The following is a 20,448-nucleotide window of genomic DNA, read 5'->3' as shown; positions in this document are numbered from 1 at the left end:
CTTTTAGTTGTGTGACCTTAAGCATGTTATTTAACCTCTGTGAGTATCCTCTTAAAATGAAAACACTTTTTAGAGATGTTTTGAAACTTAATTTAGAATACCCACATTAAACAATAGGAGATAAACAATCTTATTTATTTCATCATTCAAGAAAAATCCTCTTTCCCTGCCCCATTGCACTTTTTTCCTATTTAGAGTTGTTAATCTGAAAAGAAAATCAAATGGATATTATAACCCTAGAATCTGAGTTAATTGAGACTGCCATTCTTAGTCAGTTTGCTACTCAGATGTTGAGTTCCTTGGGGATCTTGGAGCAAAATATTGACCCTCACTTATATTTGTGAAGTGTATTCATTTGTGTATGTCAGTGTATGTCAAATTAGTATTCAGTGATTGTGTCATGTAACTTGCCTTTTCTTACAGCCTGTGGCACTTTACTAAATAATCTGTGATATTACTGCCTTTCTTTACATAGTTTCTGCCAATCAGTTGTGTAGATGTATTGCTATATAATTGTCATTCTCATGATAAATTTCTTTAGTCATTTATAACCTGTTTTTCATGGTGTGAATTTTAAACTGTATTACTCTGAAGAAGTTTTTGAAGGGCTTATTCCTGTTATTAAACTTAATATTTGGTCATTAAACTGTATATAACTTAAAACATTTTTGTTTTACTTATTTAGTAGTAAAACATATACATTGTTAGAAACATTAACTTGGAAATATTAAATCACCTTTAATGTCATAATCTTGGTGAATTTACTTCTTTTTTGTATGAATATTTAAAAATAGCAATATCTAACATACTTATATGCAACACAAATTATACTCTGTAGTTTGATGTCCTGTTTTTTTTTTGTTTTTTTTTTTTTTACTTTATTTGCATGTTTTTTTACTTTATTTGCAGTAAAAATATTTGAAGAAGGCAACGGCACCCCACTCTAGTACTCTTGCCTGGAAAATCCCATGGACGGAGGAGCCTGGTGGGCTACAGTCCATGGGGTCGCCAAGAGTCGGACACGACTGAGCGACTTCACTTTCACTTTTCACTTTCATGCATTGGAGAAGGAAATGGCAACCCACTCCAGTGTTCTTGCCTGGAGAATCCCAGGGACGGGGGAGCCTGGTGGACTGCCGTCTCAGGGGTCACACAGAGTTGGACACAACTGATGCGACTTAGCAGCAGCAAACATGATTAATAACCTTCTTGAGAGGTTTTTCTTTCTTTTACTTTTTTACTTTAACTATATAATTTTAGAGATATGGCTCTTCATGGCCTGTATTTTTTTCTAGTATACATTATCCAGTTCTAAAGATGCCTTTCAGACTCTAACACATAGGGTGTTACATGTTCTATCTAATGGGTAAATACTGTACATCTAAAAATTAGAAAACAATAAAAACACAGAGTAGTTAAATCATGTGGCATTGAGTTAGAAAGTACTTCAAAACTTAGTATATCCTGAGAATCAGCATTATGAACTTAGCTGTCATTGAACTATCAAGTTGTGTGTGTGTATGTTGATATAGTTACATCATAAATAAATGTAAAATATTAGGCCACTGCATAGCAATTAGTACTACTATTGCTATTACTATTCTTTTATAATGCATTGGAACAGAGTTTGTTATATAAAGAATGTATCTGAGTGATATTCTCCATATTTTATGTGTCAGTTTGTATTCTTTACTACAAAGCCTTTCCAGAACAATGCAAGGTGATCATCCACTAATATATCTATAGTACTTATCTTCACCATTTATTGGTGAACTACATTATTTTTAATTTCTAATTTAATTTTATTGTAATCAACAACATAGTATTTATGATTTCAGTTTTGAAATTTTCTTAGACTTTTTTATGGCTCAGAATATGGTATATTTTGATTAGTGTTTCATGTACTTTTGGAAAAAATGTGCATTTTTTCTTTTGGGGTTTGGTGATCTATAAATTTCAATTAAGTTTTTGGTTGGTTAATAGCGTTGTTCAGATTTTCTTTATCCTTACTGCTATTTTTGTCTGTCTTCTGTCAGTTACTGAGAGAGAAGTGTTAACATCTCAGAAAACAATTTGTTTCTTCTGTCGGATCACTTTTTGCTTCAGTTATTTTGAAGCTCTACTTTTAGATGCATAGACATTGATTGAAGAGTCTTACGTGTTCATGATGAATTGATGTTTTTATCCTTATGAAACGTCTCTCTTTATCCTGGTGCTAATCCTTGTTCTGAAATCTACTTTGGTGATATTAATATAGCTTCCATTTTCTTATTCTTAGTTTTACATGGTGCATCTTATTCTACCTTTTACTTTTAACCTATTTGTGAACTTACATTTAAAGTTTGTACCTTGCACATATATTGTGCTCTTGCTTTATTTTATGTAGTTTGACAGTCTCTGCCTTTTAATTTCCATTTGATTTGTTTTCTCCTCCTCCTTACCTTTCTCATTTTCATTTTGGATTGAGTACATTTTTGGAAACCAGTTTTTCTTCTCTATTAATGTCTTAGCTCTACCTCCTTTTTTTAATGGTTGCTTTATGGATTACAACATGCATTCTTAACTTTTTACAGTCTACTGTGAACTGTTAGGTTGATGCAAATATAATTGTGGTTCAGGCAATAAAAATTTTAAATCATTATAACAAGGGTCAAACACATCTTTATTAATCAAAGTAGGAACTATTACAATCCACACATTTTTGCCAATAAGAAATAAGTTTGTTTTTTCCTGTAGCGTAAAAATCCAAGCTTCAGATTTCAGTGAACTCTTGGAAAGCTTTTTCTGCCTCCTGCTGGTTGGAGAAGCATTTACCTTGCAAAAAGTTGTCGAGATGCTTGAAGAAGTGGTAGTTGGTTGGCGAGCGGTCAGGTGAATATGGTAGATGAGGCGTAACTTTGTAGCCCAATTTGTTCAACTTTTGAAGCTTTGGTTGTGTGACATTGTCAGGTGTTGTCATGGAGAAGAATTGGGTCCTTTCTGTTGAGCATTCTTGGCTGCAGGCATTGCAGTTTTTGGTGCATCTCATCAGTTTGCCAAGAATACTTCTCAGATGTATTGGTTTCACTGGGATTCAGAAAGCTGTAGAGGATCAGACAGGCAACAGACCACCAAACAGTGACCATGACCTTTTTTTCATGCAAGTTTGGCTTTGGGAACTCCTTTGGAACTTCTTGATCTACCCACTGGGCTGGTTTCACCAGTTGTTTTCTAAAATCCACTTTTTTGTTGCACATCACAATCCATTGTTGTTGCTTAGAATAAGAGATGACACTTCATAATGTTAATTCTTTTTTGTTTGCGATCAGCTCACGAGGTCGGAGAAGGTAATGGTAACCCACTCCAGTACTCTTGCCTGGAAAATCCAATGGATGGAGGAGCCTGGTGGGCTGCAGTCCATGGGGTCGCTAGGAGTCAAACATGACTGAGCGACTTCACTTTCACTTTTCACTCTGATGCATTGGAGAAGGAAATGGCAACCCAGTCCAGTGTTCTTGCCTGGAGAATCCCAGGGACGGGGGAGTCTGGTAGGCTGCCGTCTCAGGGGTCACACAGAGTCGGACACGACTAAAGCGACTTAGCAGCAGCAGCAGTAGCACAAGATACCCATTTATTGAGTTTTTTCACCTTTTCACTTTGCTTCAAATGCCAAATGACTGTAGAATGGTCAACAATGAGTTCTTCAGCAACTTCTTGTGTAGTTGTAAGAGGATCAGCTTTAGTGATCCTCTCAGTTGGTCTTTGTCAACTTCTGAGGGCCAGCCATTATCATCTTCAAGGCTCTTGTCTCCTTTGCAAAACTTTTTGAACCACCATTGCACACTGTACTTTCATTAGAAGTTCCTGGGCCAAATGCAGTGTTGATGCTGTGGGCTCTCTCTGCTGCTTTGCAACCCATTTTGAACTCAAATAAGAAAATCATTCAAATTTGCTTTTTGTCTAACATCATTGCCCTAGTCTAAAATAAATATAAAATAAGTAGCAAGTGACGAGTCCTTAACAAAAACATAACATAAAGTGAGAAATGTGCATTAAAATGATGTAGAACATGACCACATTTATTTAAGACTATATTCCAGTATCAAATGGCAAAGTTCAACAGTGCAAAACTGCAGTTACTTTGCACCAACCAAGTGGTTGTCTGAGGAGGAGAAAAGGAAAGATATACCCAGATGAATGCAGCCTTCCAGAGAATAGCAGGGAGAGATAAGAAGGCCTTCTTCAAATGAACAATGTAAAGAAGTAGAGGAAAACAATAAAATTGGAAAGACTAGAGATCTTTTCAAGAAAATTGGAGATTTCAAGGCAACATTTTCATGTAGGGATGTGCATGATAAAGAACAGAAATGGTAAGGACCTAACAGAGGCAGAAGAGATTAAGAAGTAGCAAAAATACATAAAAGAACTATACAAAAAAGGTCTTAATGACCCAGATAACCATGAAGGTGTGGTCACTCATCTAGAGTCAGAGATCCTGGAGTGTGAAGTCCAGTTGGTCTTGGGGAAAAATTACTACAAAGATAGCAGAGGTGATGGAATTCCAACTGAGCTATTTCAAATCCTAAAAGATGATGCTGTGAAAGTGCTGCACTCAATACGCAAGTAAATTTGGAAAACCCAGCAGTGGCCACAGGGCTGGAAAAGGTTGGTTTTCATTCTAATCTCAAAGAAGGGCAGTGCCAAAGAATGTTCAAACTACCATACAATTGCACTCATTTCACATGGTAGTAAGGTAGTGCTCAAAATCCTTCAAGCTAGGCTTCTACAGTACATGAACTGAGAAATTCCAGAAATACAAGCTGAATTTAGAAAAGGCAGAGGAACCAGAGATCAAATTTCCAACATCTGTTGGATCATAGAAAAAACAAGAGAATTCCAGAAAAACATGTACTTCTGCTTCATTGACTACGCTAAAGCCTTTGACTTTGTGGATCACAACAATCTGTGGAAAATTCTTAAAGGGATGAGAATACCAGACCATCTTACCTGCTTCCTGAGAAGCCTGTATGCAGGTTAAGAAGCAACACTTAAAACCAGATATGAAACAATGGACTGGTTCCAGATTGGGGAAGGAGTACGTCAAGGCTATATATTGTCACCTTGCTTATTTAAGCAGAAAAAATTTTATATTTACTCAGAAATTTACCATTTCTGATGTTCTTTCCATCTGGTATCTTTCCTTCAGCCTGTAGAACTTCATTTAACATTGTATATTGTACAGATCTTTGGGGGCAAAATCTCAGCTTTTGTTTATTTGGAAGTGCCTTTATTTTGCCTCTGCTTTTGAAAGAGTTTTTTTTTGTTTTGTTTTTTGCTCAGGCTGCCATAACAAATATCATAGACTGAATGGCTTAAACAACAGAAATTTATTTTCCCATAGTTCTAGAGGCTAGAAGTCCAAGATTCTGGTGCCTCTATGGTTAGTTTCTGATTAGGACTGTCTCTGGCTTGTAGGTGGCTGCATCTCACATGGCATAGAAAAGAAAGCAAGCACCCTGCTGTCTCTTTTTACAAAGGTACTAATCCCATCATAAGGACCCCACATCATAACCCATCTAACCCTAATTACCTCCCAAAGGCCTTGTCTCCAAATATCTCATATTTGGGCTTAAGGGTTCAATCTATGAATTTAAGAGGGCAGGGGCACTCTGAATGTTATGGGTATTCAGTCCATAACCACCTCTTCATTGGATATAGAATTCTAGATTGAAAGTTTTTAGCACTTTAAAGATGTCATCCCACTTTCTTTTTTAAAAAAATTGTCAATATGCATAACAAAATCTACAGTTTTAACCACTTTTAAGTGTATAATTCAGTGGCACTAAGCATTTTCACAGTATTGTGCAACCATTACCACTATCCATTTTTGGAACATTTTTGTGATCCCAGAGAGAAACTCTGAACCCTTTAAACGATAACTCCCCATTATCTCCTTTTAGTCTCTAGTAACCTTTTTTATGCCTTCTGGCTATATTAATTTGCCAAATAATATATGATATAAGCAGAAACCATATAATATTTGTCCTTTTGCGACTGGCTTATTTCATTTAGCATGATGTTTTCAAGGTTCATCCATGTTATATAGCATGTGTCAGAATTTCATTCCTTTTTGAGCTTATCTTGTATATATGTGCTGTATTGTTTATCCATTCATCTGTTGATGGACATTTGGATAGTTTCCACCTTTGCCTGTTGTAAATAATGCTGCTATGTGCATGGATGTGCAAATATCTGTTGTACAGTCCCTGCTTTAAGTGGAATTGTTTGGATTATACACTAACTCTATGTTCAACAGTTTGAAGAACGACCAGACTGTGGCTGTACCATTTTCATGTTCCCACCAGCAACACACAAGGGTTCCAGTTTCTCTACATCCTTCCTCATCAGCACTTACTTTCCATGGTTTTAGATAATAGCCACCCTAATGGGTGTCAAAAGGTATCTCATTGTGGTTTTGATCTGCATTTTCTTAATGACTAGTGATATTGAGCATTTTTTCATGTGCTGGTTGGTCATTTGCATATCTTTGGAGAAAAGTCTATTCAAATACTTTGTACATTTTTTAATGTGGTTTGTTTTTTGTTGAGTTGTAGGAGTTCTTTATATATTCTGGGCTTCCCTGGTGGCTCAGCTGGTAGGGAAATCTACCTGCAATGTGGGAGACATTGTGAGTTCAGTCCCTGGGTTGGGAAGATCCCCTGGAGAAGGGAAAGGCTACCCAGTCCAGTATTCTTGCCTGGAGGATTCCATGAATGGGGTTGCCTCCAGCGCTACAGACCATAGTGTCTCAAAGAGACAGACACAACTGAGCGACTTTCACTTCACTTTATGTATTCTGAATATTTATCTGTTATCACATATATGTCCTTTGGTGCACAAAACTTAGGAGATTTATAGTTTTAAGTATTTACATTTAGGTTTTTGATCCATTTTGAGCTAACTTTTGTGTATGATATTAGGTAAAGAATTCAGTTTTATTCTTTGGCATGTGGGTATGCATATACGTTTTCCCAGCACCATTTGTTGGTGCTTTCCCCATTGAAATGGTCTTGGCATTTTTTATCAGGCCTTTTTTATCATGATAAGTCTAGTTACTGTTTGTTGAAAAAAGTGATAAGTGAAAAAATGTTAGTTGCTCAATTGTGTCTGACTCTTTGCAATCCCATGGACTGTAGCCCGCCAGGGTCCCATGTCCATGGAATTCTCCAGGAAAGAATACCAGAGTGAGTAACCATTCCCTTCTGCCGGGGATCGTCCCAACCCAGGGATTGAACCCAGGTCTCCTGCATTGCAGACAGATTCTTTACCATCTGAAGCCCTTAAAGTTATAACAATATTATTGATTATATTTCATATGGTGTATTAATACATTACATTCCCATGACCTATTTATTTTATATGTGGAAGTTTGTACCTCTTAATCCTCTTCATCTATTTTGTCCACCTTCCAACCACTCCTCCCACTGATAACTACCAGTTTATTTCCTGTATCTATAAGTCTGTTTTGTTTTTTAGATTCTACATGTAAGTGAAATCATAGGTTTGTCTTTTCTGACTTACTTCACTTTGCGTTATACCCCCTAGGTCTGTTGTAAATGGCAAGATTTCTTTTTAGGGCCAAGTAATATTCCATTGTATTTATATGTACATCTTGTTTATCCATTCATCCATCAGTAGGTGCTTAGGTTGTTTTTATATCCTGGCTATTATAAATAATGCTGCAGTGAACATAGAGGTGCATATATCTTTTAAATTGGAATTTAAATCTTTGCATATTGTTCATTGTTAGTGTATAGAAACACAACTGGTATTTGTTGTGTGTTGAGGTGGTCCAGTGGTAAAGAATCTGTCTGCCAATGCAGGAGGCATGGGGGACGTAGGTTCTATCCATGGGTCAGCCCACTCCAGTATTCTTGCCAGGGAAACCCAATGGACAGCAGAGCATCCAATGGGGTCACAAAGAGTCAGATACGACTTAGTGATAGAGCATACATGACTTTTTTTTAACCCTGCCACTTTGTTGAACTTGTTCATTAGCTCTAATAGGTTTTGTGATTGTGTATAGTATCCTATAAATCTGTGAGCAGAGATAATTTTACCACTTCCTTTTCAATTTGGATGCCTTAAATTTCTTTTTCTTGAGAACTCTGCCTTACAAATGTTATTAGCCCTGTGTTCTAATCACTATACTGTTTCTGCTCCTCAAGGCTGTGGTGGTCTGCTTGGGCTCTGTCATGGTCTGCAGTGTGCCTCCAGATAAAACTGGGACAACTGTAAGACTTCATCATGAATTTTCCTTCTTTCAGGGATAACAGTATGATGCTTCCTGTTATCCAGTTGTCTAATATCTGAAAAAAATTGCTTTCCCAATTTTATAGTTTTACAAGGCCACAGTGGTAGTCTGATATGTGTTACTCTATCATGGATCCAAATAAAAATCCATATACTGCATCGTGACAACCTTTTACAATAATGGTTTTAATGAATCTTTAATTTTTTAAACCAGCCTTTTAACAATTTGCTCCATTATTGATGCTCTCAGTTATTTCTGTAAAACATCCTTACCAATGTACTGCATATTATGTCTTAATTTAAATACACTACCAGACTTCAGCTCTCAGTAATGAGGCATGTTTACCAAGACTCGGCTGTGCTTGTTTCCATACCTTTCTATGCCAGTTTACTTGCCACTGTAATTACGTAATTTGATTGGATACTACAATCTGAATGCTGCTATATGGGGGACACAGAGTTCTTTATATGATTGTTCTTTTGAATACTTTGAACATATAATAAAGGTGACTTTCTGACATGATTTTTGTCAAATTAGGTGGTAGTGAGACAAAAGGAAATCTAGACTGATTTTGGACTTAATGTTTCACAAATCTCTTTGTATTCTTTGCATTTTTAAAAAACAAAACTGTAGATTGTAGATATGCATTTTCTTGGTAGTTTATGACAGAAGCAACACTTGGAATTCTAACCACCGGACCTACACTCAAAGGAAGGGTACTGGCCCTATATCCGAAGATTATTGAAAGAATGTTCATGTGTACCTTTTAAGTTATAATACAGTATTTAAAGTGTGGCTGTGTATGCATGAATGTGTGTACTCACTTAATGATCTATTTTCACCAATATTTTCAGTTAACAACTATCTGTTCCTAAGTCAGAAAAGCGACTTCTATCCATAGCTTTACTTTTATTTTTATGCTAAATTAATGAGGGATTGTCTTATACTTTTTTGTCTCCTTGAAGATTGACTTTCACACATTTGTCTCTTGAAGGTTGTTTTACTAAACTAGAAACATTCAGCTTTAGATTATTTTCAGTTCCTTTCCAGACATAACTAATTTCATTTATTGTTTAAACCACCACTTGTTTTTCAGTTGTTTATTCACCTTCTCTCCCTTTGCCCTGATGTTTGTTTATTCAACAGTTATTTCATATTTAGTTCTCTGCTGCTGTGGCTTTTGTTCTAGTAATTCTTAATTTACGTTGTGTGTACGTCAGCTTTTTAATTTATTACCAGGGTATGAGGAGGACTGTTTGATTATGAAATAACAGAGTGGCTCTTTTAAAAATGTAATATGTTATAGAAGTTCCAAGTGTTTTGTGGCCATTTTTTTCCCTTTTATTTCAGCTTCTGAAAAAACTATTATGTGACCTACTGTAGCTACATGAATTAGTAATTTAAAAATCAAAAACATTCTGGATCATTGGATTAAAAAGTAAACAAGGAGGGGTTTAGGTATTAAGTTGATCATTATTAATATGCTGTATCTTATAAGTATAAAACAATTAATAACTTTCAGATGCTTCATTGAAGCATACTGGTTTTCACTGAGGCAGTATTGACCAATTTATTTTGTAAGCATTTTTTTTTTTGTAAGTAACTTTCACTTCTTTCAAAGTTAATAGAAAATGATTGTTTCCAGTGTTTCCTTGTAAAAATGAAGTCTTCCAGTGGATTTTCCTGATTGGGAGAGAAAGTTTATTTCTATATTATTTAAAACAATTACAGCTTTCCAGGGGAGTTCCCTTGCTCCCTGGTGATAAGGATTCCAGCTGGGCTTTCACTGGTGTGGCCCAGGTTCAATCCCTGGTGAGGGAACTGAGAATTGCTCAAGCTGCAAAGTGTGGCCAAAAAAAAAAGTTACAGCATTCTGTCTTAAAATGTCTGTTTAGTAAACTTGATTTGGCTATGTCATATGTCAGATCATATACTATGATATAACTGTACAGTAAGAATCTGAACATAAATCCTTATACCATTACAAAAAAATTATGCATTTGTAGTATGTTCCAGAGTTACATTTTGAATAGTCAATTAGATTTTAGGTAAGTGTTACCTTTTCCCACCTGTTTCTACTGGTAGCAGCTCCTATAAAATAATATCATTTGAGTCAATTTTGAGGAAATTTTGTTAATTTTTAAAAATATTCTTACAAGTCAAAAATCAAATTCATCTTCTCCTGTACAGGTTTGTAAGGAAGAATATACAGTAAGTAAATTCAGTCCAATTAATACATACTCTTTCTCTGTGCCTTTCAAGCATAAATAGAAACTGACCCATATTGTGAGTAGTAATATAAAATTTTACCACTCTTTAAAAAGCAATTTGATAACATGTCTGAAACCATGGACATTTATCATAACCTTTGACCTAGTTAATATAACCCTCAGTTAAGTTCAGTAGCTCAATCATGTCTGACTCTTTGCAACCCCATGAATTGCAGCACGTCACGCCTCCCTGTCCATCACCAACTCCCTGAGTTCACTCAAACTCACGTTCATCGAGTCGGTGATGCCATCCAGTCATCTCATCCTCTGTCATCCCCTTCTACTCCTGCCCCTAGTCCCTCCCAGCATCAGAGTCTTTTCCAATGAGTCAACTCTTCACATGAGGTGGCCAAAGTACTGGAGTTTCAGCTTTAGCATCATTCCTTCCAAAGAAATCCCAGGGCTGATCTCCTTCACAATGGACTGGTTGGATCTCCTTGCAGTCCAAGGGACTCTCAAGAGTCTTCTCCAACACCACAGTTCAAAAGCATCAACTCTTCGGCACTCAGCTTTCTTCACAGTCCAACTCTCACATCCATACATGACTACTGGAAAAACCATAGCCTTGACTAGATGGACCTTTGTTGACAAAGTAATGTCTCTGCTTTTGAATATGCTATCTAGGTTGGTCATAACTTTCCTTCCAAGGAGTAAGTGTCTTTTAATTTCATGGCTGCAGTCACCATCTGCAGTGATTTTGGAGCCCAGAAAAATAAAGTCAGCCACTGTTTCCACTGTTTCCCCATCTATTTGCCATGAAGTGATGGGACCAGATGCCATGATCTTCGTTTTCTGAATGTTCAGCTTTAAGCCAACTTTTTCACTCTCCTCTTTCACTTTCATCAAGAGGCTTTTTATTAGTTCCTCTTCACTTTCTGTCATAAGGGTGACTAACCTTAAAGAATTAGGATACTGAGATTTTCATTGCAGTAAACTATACTGTAAAAGAAATAACAAAAATTTGATTTTTCAGTAATAAGGGATTGGCTAAGAAATTGTGGCATATCAACTTCATAGATTATTAATGAGGCCATTAAAACAAGAAATATCAAAACAGGGTAACTACATGGAAAAAAAAGTAAGTGATGTGATACTTGAAAATAGTGCAGAATAACTATTATCACTGTGTAAAGTAGATATGTATATAGATCATTATTGTGTCATATACATAAGAAAAGCAGTTGCTAAGATTTTAAACATATGGATATATTTTTATTTTTCTATTTTTTGGTTGTACCAGGTCTTCATTGCTGCCCATGGGCTTTCGTTAGTTGCAGAGGGCAGGGGCTACTCTAGTTGTAGCTTGCAGGCTTCTTATTGCAGTGGCTTCTCTTGTTGATGAGCATAGGCTCCAGGGTGCACGGACTTCAGTAGCTGCAGAACATGGGCTCAGTAGTTGTGGCTTGCAGGTCTTAGAGCACAAGCTCAGTAGTTGTGGCCCACAGGCTCAGTTGCTCCTCAACATGTGGAGTGTTCCCAGACCAGGGATCAAACCCATGTCCCTTGCATCAGCAGGCTGATTCTTATCTCACTATACCACTAGGGAAGTCCAAATATATGAATATACTTTTAAATTTTTTCTGTAATTTTTTTATAATGTTTTAACAGTAACTTCTTAAAATCATAACTATCCTGAAAGAATCATCTTCTGTCTCCTTCTTCAGTTAGAAAAGGTAACTGAAGAAGGAGATAGATACTTCTGCCTTTAAAACCAAATGCAGTCTCTCTTTTATTTGACCCCATGGCATTTATCACATTTTACTTTGTATCCTGACTTAATCCTTCCAAACATTACTATGAGGTATGTTTTGTAGTACCTGGATGGGGGGCTCTTACCACACAGCTTACAGGATCTTACTTTCCTGACTAGGAATTGAACCTGTGCTCTCGGCAGTGAAAGCATGGAGTCCTAACCACTGAAATGCCAGGGAATTCTCTGTAGTACATTTTTTGAAGGAGGAAGCTGAAGGAATTTAAGTAACTTGTCAATATTGCACAGGTAGCAAATGTGGGGCTTGGGTTCCTTGAGATTTATCTGAGTCTTAATACTGTATTTTACAGTAATGATTATTTAGTTATCCCCCCTCCTTCTTATGGGTGCATAGATTATAGACTTTTTAAGTTCAGGAATAAAGTCTTATTTTTATTTTGACACATACAAAAATGGAATATCCAGCCTTTAAGAAGAAAACTAGGCTTTTCTCTAGACTTGAAGCAACTTAATTGACTTTAATTACAAAATCTTTTGTTGTATTTTATTTACTAACTCATATTATCCTATCCCAAGAAGATGGGAATTTTTTTGCATCTCACCAACAACCTCCCATTACTTGTTCACTCTGTCTTTTAAAAGAGTCAGATGGTAATTTTCATGAGAATAGAGATCATGTCTTTACCTTTGAGCATTGTGTCTAGGTTCTAATACACAGTAGGCACTAAAAATACATGGGACCTTTTTTTATTGCCCAGGCACTTTACATACATTATTTAGTCCTCATTTTACCTTGTTTAATTGATCCTTATACATAATATTTTAGGAGAAATCTATTAATTTGCCCAACAAAGGCGGGATTCTAACCCAGTTTTGACTCAGCCCTTACCTTTCAGCCATTGCTGTACCCTAACGTGCTCAGAAGGATCTAGGAGTAATGAAAATAGTTTGAGAATGAGACATAAATGTCCCTAATTCTTAAGATTTTTTAAAAAATCATTATATGACTAGGTGTATCATTTGCTTGATCTATTGTTAGTATTGTAACAACATTCCATTTAAAACTGAACTTTTGGTTTCCTGATGTGTGCCAAGTCTCTTCAGTCATGTTTGACTCTGCGACCCCATGAACTGTAGCCCGGCAGGCTCCTCTGTCCATAGGATTCTGCAGGCAAGAATACTGGAGTGGATTGCCACTTCCTTCTCCAGGGCATCTTCCCGACTCAGGGATTGAACCTGTGTTTCTTATGGCTTCTGCATTGGCAGGCAAGTTCTTTATCACTAGCGCCACCACCCAGGTTTGGTTCCATGATAGCTTTGCTTGATATGCAAGATAAAATGGATGATATGTTTCAACGCTTGTTTCGTTACCTTGTTAGACTCCTACATCAATGTCTTGCTTTAACAAACAAAAATTGGTTCTACTGGCACACTTCTTGTTTATAGTTTTGATTGTATCTTGATTTTTAGAAGTGTTTCAAGTTCTTCCATGATAAGTACATATGGTTATGCTATCTGCCAAATCTATTCTTTTTCAAACTAGTATTTATTTAGTATAGTGTCCTTCATTATTTATTAGACCACTTAATGAGTTTCTTGTATTAAGTATCTGTAGAGTACTTCAAAGGAAGTTTTTATTATAGATCCAGGATTGTTTTCAACATCTTTCATTGTTGAAGTAGAATATAAACAGAATCATCAAATTTAGATGAATTTTAGTCCTAAAACAAACACATAATTGGTAACTAATAACCTGCAGTAGAACAAGTTTCTGTAAGCAGTATTTGTACTTAATGTTCCAGTATGTACCCTATTAAAACTTTTCAACATTGATCCACAAATAACATACAGTGTAGTGAACTTATTACCAAAAAGCCTGTTAAGAATTTTGACTCTTCTGGGTATACTGGGATATCTATCAGAAATTCATCCAAAGTGGTGAAAGCCTTTTTCATTAATTTCTCTTTATGACAGGTGTAAAGTATTAAGGTTAAGTGGGTGGGGCAACCGGAAGTAATTACTAAGGCCAGTGGCATTTTTGTGGTTTAATAAAGGCAGAAGCTAATTATTCAGTTTTTATTTAAGTGAAATGGTGCCAAAAAGGAGGTTCCTGCAGAGCAGCTGCACTCCTTCAGTGTTACCCTAATTTACCAAAGACACAACTGTCACAAACAAAACTTTTAAACTTGATATATAGCCACAAAAGTAAGGAGGCTTTTGTTTGGAGTGCATGCAGAAGAACTCCTTTATACAAATCAACCGGCAGATGACAGACAATGATGAAAATTTGATTCTTTGAAGTCATAATAGTCATTGAAACGTGTGAAATTCTGGTATTGAAAAGAGAGCGGCCAGCAAGACTCTAAATCCTGGGTGGTTGCAAGAAGCTTGCTGGGAGGTTTTTCTGCATTTTGACACCAACTTCCCATTGCTTGTTCCCTGCTTCCTTTGTTTAAAAAAAAGTTGAATTCACACAAGATAAATGGGGACGGTTGATAACCGAATCATACAGTTTTATATGGAAAATAATATTTTATAATGGAAATTGGTATTTGAAAGAGTAAAATTCATTTACATATACTGGCATATACTTTCTTAATGATTTTTAAATTCCTCTTCAATTTAAACTAGACTTGTGAAATAGAAAGTCAGTATATCAGCTCTTATAAATTTAAAATTGTGAAAAAGATCATACTAAAAGAGTAGAACTTTGAAATTATGATATGCTTGTAGCAAAGTAGTAAATTTTTAAATCTATGAATCATGATTAGGTAACTAGTTACTATTTCTTAAATAGCATATTGTACACAAGTTCATATTTATGAAACTTTATGAAGATATTTAGTTTAATAATGTAAACATAGGTGTCATGCTTGATCCAATTGTTAAAAATTAAAAAGTTTTAAAATTCAGTAAGTGCATATATTATGTATAGGGTTACTTGTTTCATTAGAATTTATAAATACTAACTGGTGAGTCTTGAGATTCTTCAGGTGCCAATTTGCAGCCTTCTCCTATTTTATGTGTTTTAACTTTTTTGTAGACATAGAAAATCTACGAATTATTATTTATAAATAACCTATTTTACCAATGAAATGAGAAATCTGTGAAAGGCAACATTGACATCTTTTATGTTTTTTAAAAATAATCACATATGATCCATACTGCAGTAGAAAAGTGGAAATCTAAAAACAGTATCATTAAAGTAGAAATCTAAAGAGTATCATTAGTTCAGTATAGTTTCAGTAGTCTGCAGATGATTGATTTATTTTCAAAAGTTGAGTCACAGATAGGTCAGTGAGAACTTTGAGGAAAAGCAAAGCATTGAAGACACGTAAAAAGTTCATAGTGCCTCATAGTTCTTTTCAAGTATTACATTGTTTTAATGGAATCTTGGAATGGGAGCTTTAGCCCATTGAAATGTCGCTTAAAGGACATGTTCTTCTGTCACTTGCTGAAGCTGTGTGGATGAAATGATAACAATAGAGTGTTGTGATGCGTTTTAAAAGTGTGAGAAATCAGTTTGTCTAGACTGAGTGTGTGCCTACAAGGACTAGGAATTTTAGAGCTTCTGTGCCCTTTAGGTGTCAAGTATGTGAGAGATGCCAAGCCTTTTTATTCTGTCTTTGGCAGCAGTTCAACTCTCCAGTACCTTACATGTCTTCTGCCGGCAAAGGGCTTCTATGTCAGAACAACTTGGACTTCAAATTCAGAAACTCATTTGTTTGAATGCCAGTTTTATTTGGAGAAGATACCAAATAATTGCCATAATTTGAGAAGGCATGGGAGCACTTGCAGCTAGGAGCTTAGCAACTTCTGTAGCCACTGATTTTAAAGTGGTTTTCCATCCTTAAAAAATCATGCTGTGCCTTTCTGCTTTGATAGTACAAATCAAGAAATATTCTTTCCATTTTACTAAAGCTTTATTGGTTTTTAAATTACTTTGGCATATGCATACAATATAGACATTTATTAAGAAAAAGTGAGTCTGTTTCCTAAACTGGTATTAAGAGATTAATATGCTGTCTTTTCTGTAAGTCTTAATTAAAAGAATAGCCAACTTATAGCTTCAGCTTTTATGAGCTCAGCTTAGAATGGAGGTCTTGCTATGGAATCTGACAAGGATGCCTTATCCCATAATTCTGTAATATACTTACTGTTCGTTTATACTTTGCTTCAGCTATAACTAGATTTTTTTTAATGTGAAAATATATAATATTAAATACTAAGTTAATGTGAAAGATTACCAACACTGTAGTGAATTCAAAGGGGGAAATAAACATTAAGGACTTTCCAGGAGCTGAGTTTCTTTCAAGCTGTTGAGTAGAGGAATATTCTTTAGAAAGTTATTGAATGTAATAATAACCTGAAATTACTTTTCTTTGAGGATGAACTTGACAATCTGTAATAACTTGACATATTGATGCCTTTAAAAATTATGTATCAGTTGTACTCGTTTAGCTTTTATTTTATCCTATAAACTTTAAAAACGTAGGCATATACTAGATGTACATTTTTGTGTAAATATTTATATGGATCATTTTTATAGTTTCTCCAAATAGACAAACTATGACAAAGTAACCACACCTAATTATTGGTATAGGTGAGAAGGTATAGTTGTCAGCTAAAATAACTTTAAGGAATTGTTTCTTTAATCTGTGGGCAGAAAGATTAGTTGAGTCAGATATACATTTAGTTTTTTCCCAGTATATATTGCAACTAAGAACTCCTAGTATTTCTTTGGTCTAAAACATTGATTAGAGTGGAACTACAAATAAACATGAAATTAAAATTAACAAAATGTGCGAAGTTTTCTAGTTTTTCCAATTTTGATATAATCATTTACATGTTTAACCTGTTGTTTTTAACCAGTTTTTTTAAAGTTTACCTTAATAAGGAACCATAATTTTAAAATGCTTTATGAGCATAATATAGTTGACCGTAATATGATTTTACATTGCTAGAATGAAGTATTTTACCATTACTAAATGGAGACTTAAACTCTAAATTACTTTGTTATTTTGTGTCCTGATTGCTACTACAGTTTGAAATATATTTAATCAGGGAGTCAAAATTGTATTTATTCATCAGTTGGCCTTTTGTTATTGGATAGAAATGTAGAAAAAGAGAGTCAAGTTATCATTGTTTTCCTCTAACATTTCTGCAAAAATTGTGCAGATTTTTTTATCTTTGCAGAATAAGTTTGACATCTATTTGATATCCTTTTCTCTTCAGTAGGTTTCATTAAAGAGAGATAAATCAAAATGGTAATTAAAGTTGTTAATTGATTTTAATTGTTTACAAAAAGGGTCAGGCCTTTCTCTGAAGAGAATGCCTTGTAAGCAGCATAACACAGAAACCACTGGTAATAGATATTTTTTTCTATTTAAAATTTAGTCACTTTTTATATTTGTTTACTTTTAATATCCCTTTACATTCTTTCTCTGCTAATTATACCAGCTCATGAAATCAGAGTCTACTCAGTACAGGCTTTTCTGCCAGCAGACGCTACAAAAATTACCAGTACCTTGTTGTACAAAATGGGCCTAAATTTTTTTATGAGCCCTTTCCCACTGTACCCTAACATTCCCCCAATATATCTTTTCCAAATATCAAAATAGTAGTTTACATGGTAAAATAACAAAGAAGTGAAATAAAGCTTAAAAATTGTACATAAGTATGTATTGTAAGATACAGAAAGCAACAAAAATACATTAGGGTGTAAGTGGGCTGTTAGCAACACATTTGCTTGTTTTTCTGTAGGATATTACTACTATAACTGGTGTTCCAGAAGAGCATATCAAAACTAGAAAAGCCAGGATCTTTGTTCCTGCTCGCAATAACATGCAGTCTGGAGTAAACAACACAAAGAAATGGAAGATGGAGTTTGATACCAGAGAGAGATGGGAAAATCCTTTGATGGGTTGGGCGTCAACGTGAGTATTTTGGTTTAATGTGAATACTATTTTTGGCTCTTTTTCTGTGTAGATTTTCCTTTTAAATGCACTGATTTTCAGGCTCTTTTGTATACAGGATGCCTTATGACAATACTTTTTGAGACAGTTTTGCATAGATATCACCATGTTTAATGGTATAGACATATACATTCCACATAGGTAACATATATATAAGTATTTATGTAAGTGCGGCCCAGCAAAATATATTGTAAGAACAATTTTTTTCAGAGTACTATTTATTGGATAAAAATGGCTGACATTGTGAGCACTCTTAACATGGTCCCTAAGCTGTAGATATTAGTTTAAAATGTACTGTGAATAGTGTTAATAGGAGAAGGAAATGGCAACCCACTCCAGTTTTCTTGCCTGGAGAATCCCAGGGATGGGGGAGCCTGGTGGGCTGCCGTCTATGGGGTCGCACAGAGTTGGACACGACTGAAGCGACATTTATTTTTAAAGTAAAGTTTCTTTATAGTTTTTGTTTATTAGAAGAGATTATATGAGTTTAGAAATTTTGATGATTCATTGTTAGTGTATAGAAATGCAATAGATTTTTGTATATTAATCTTGTATCCTGTAACTTTACCAGATTCAGCTCTTACAGTTTTCTGGTGGTATCTTGAGGATTTTCTATAGATGGTATCATGTCATCTGCAAACAGTGACAGCTTTTCCTTTTCAATTTGAATTCCTTTTATTCCTTCTTCCAGTCTGATTGCTGTAACTAGGAATTTCAGTACTATGTTGAATACAAGTGATGAGTGCTGGTGTCAGCCTCCTGGTATGTTGCCTGGATCCTGATAAGGCAGGCTGTGGGGCTGCAGTGGTCCTGGGATTGATGACTACCTGCTGGTGGAAGGGTCTGGTCATGGAGCATACTGAGGCTAATTCCTCCCACCCCTCCCAACTGTTGCATGAAGCCAAGTCTCATGGCCTCTTGCTTCAGGGCCCAGGGGTTCTAGAGCTGGTGTCTAACCACTGGTGGGTAGGGCCAAGGGGTTCTGGGCCTAGTGATGGTTCATTGCTCGGCAGAGGTAAATTGTGGGACCTCTGCCTCCAGAACCCCAGTAGTCCTTGAGCTGGTGTGTTGGCCCACTGACTGTGATGTCTGCAGTGTCTCAGAGCTGGTTTTGTCCAGCTGGTTGGCAGGGCCAGGGCCCACAGGGTCTTGGCTAGTGTTGCCAGGTGAGTTGGGTTCTCTGTGGCAGGCTAAGGGTCTGTTGGGGTCTTTGGCTGCAGGGCCCTCTGGTGGACAAGGCTGTTGTTTCCTGGGGCAGCCCATGGGCTCAGGAGTTCTTAAGGCAGCCTGCCATCTGGTGGGTAGAGCTGTGTTCCCATCCTGCTAATGGCTTAGCCTGAGATGTCTCAGGAATGGTGCTTACAACCTGGTTCAGTGGTTAGAAGCTATTGAGAAGATTCCAAAATGGCACCTCATGGTGGAATGAGCTCCCCCAAATGGCTCTTGCCAGTTTTCTACATCCCTGGGCTTCAGTTGTCTCCTGCCTTTCCTGGAGACTCTCAAAGATTAGGAGGTGGGTCTGACCCACGCTTCCTTCAAATTACTGCTTCTGCCCTGGGTCCTGAAGTATATGAGATTTCTTCTGAGCCTTTTACGAGATAGTCTCTGTTTCCCACAGCCCTCTGGGTCTCCTGAAACTAAGCCCCATTGGCCTTTAAAGCCAAATGTTCTAGGGGCTTGTCTTCCAGTTCAGGATCCCCAGGCTTGGGAGCTCCATCTGGGGCTTGGACATATTGCTCCTTGGGGAGAACCTCTGCAGTTGTTGAAGAAGGAAATGGCAACCCACTCCACCTGCAAAATCCCATGGACAGGGGAGCCTGGTGGGCTACAGTCCCTGGGGTCTCAAGGAGTCAGACACGACTGAGCGACTGACTTTCTGCAGTTGTACTTACCTCCTGTTTGTGGGTTGCCCGACTCGGTATGGGTCTCTGCCTCCTGTCTCATTGTGGTTCCTTCTTTATACCTTTGATTACAGAAGATCTTTTCTGCTAGATTCTAGGTTTTCTCAGTTGTTGCTGTGTAAACAGTTGTAGTTTTGATGTGTCTGTGAGAAGAGGTGAGCTCAGGGTCTTCACAATTTTGGCCAAGCTCCTTCTAATTACTATGAATTTATAAGGTACGTTTAAAGAATAAAACAAACCTAAGAGGATTCTCATTCATTTTCTTTTTTTTTTAAAGCTTAATAAATGATTTTTATTA

General features: G+C 36.3%; 1 protein-coding gene across 3 annotated transcripts in view; it reads left to right on the top strand.

Annotated features, from left to right (window-relative positions):
- The window catches only part of NDUFS4 (NADH:ubiquinone oxidoreductase subunit S4), a 115,595-nt gene that overhangs the window by 74,361 nt on the left and 20,786 nt on the right, over positions 1–20,448 (top strand). For all 3 annotated transcript variants that reach the window (XM_027520085.1, XM_027520083.1, XM_027520086.1), the window contains exon 3: positions 18,038–18,210. In XM_027520085.1, the coding sequence (XP_027375886.1) occupies positions 18,038–18,210 (173 nt within the window). The remainder of the gene's footprint in view (positions 1–18,037; positions 18,211–20,448) is intronic.

Source organism: Bos indicus x Bos taurus, chromosome 20 (genome assembly GCF_003369695.1).
Source record: "Bos indicus x Bos taurus breed Angus x Brahman F1 hybrid chromosome 20, Bos_hybrid_MaternalHap_v2.0, whole genome shotgun sequence".
Lineage (NCBI taxonomy): Eukaryota > Metazoa > Chordata > Mammalia > Artiodactyla > Bovidae > Bos > Bos indicus x Bos taurus.
Note: the sequence above shows the minus strand (reverse complement) of the source record. Positions and strands in the feature narration are given on the sequence as shown.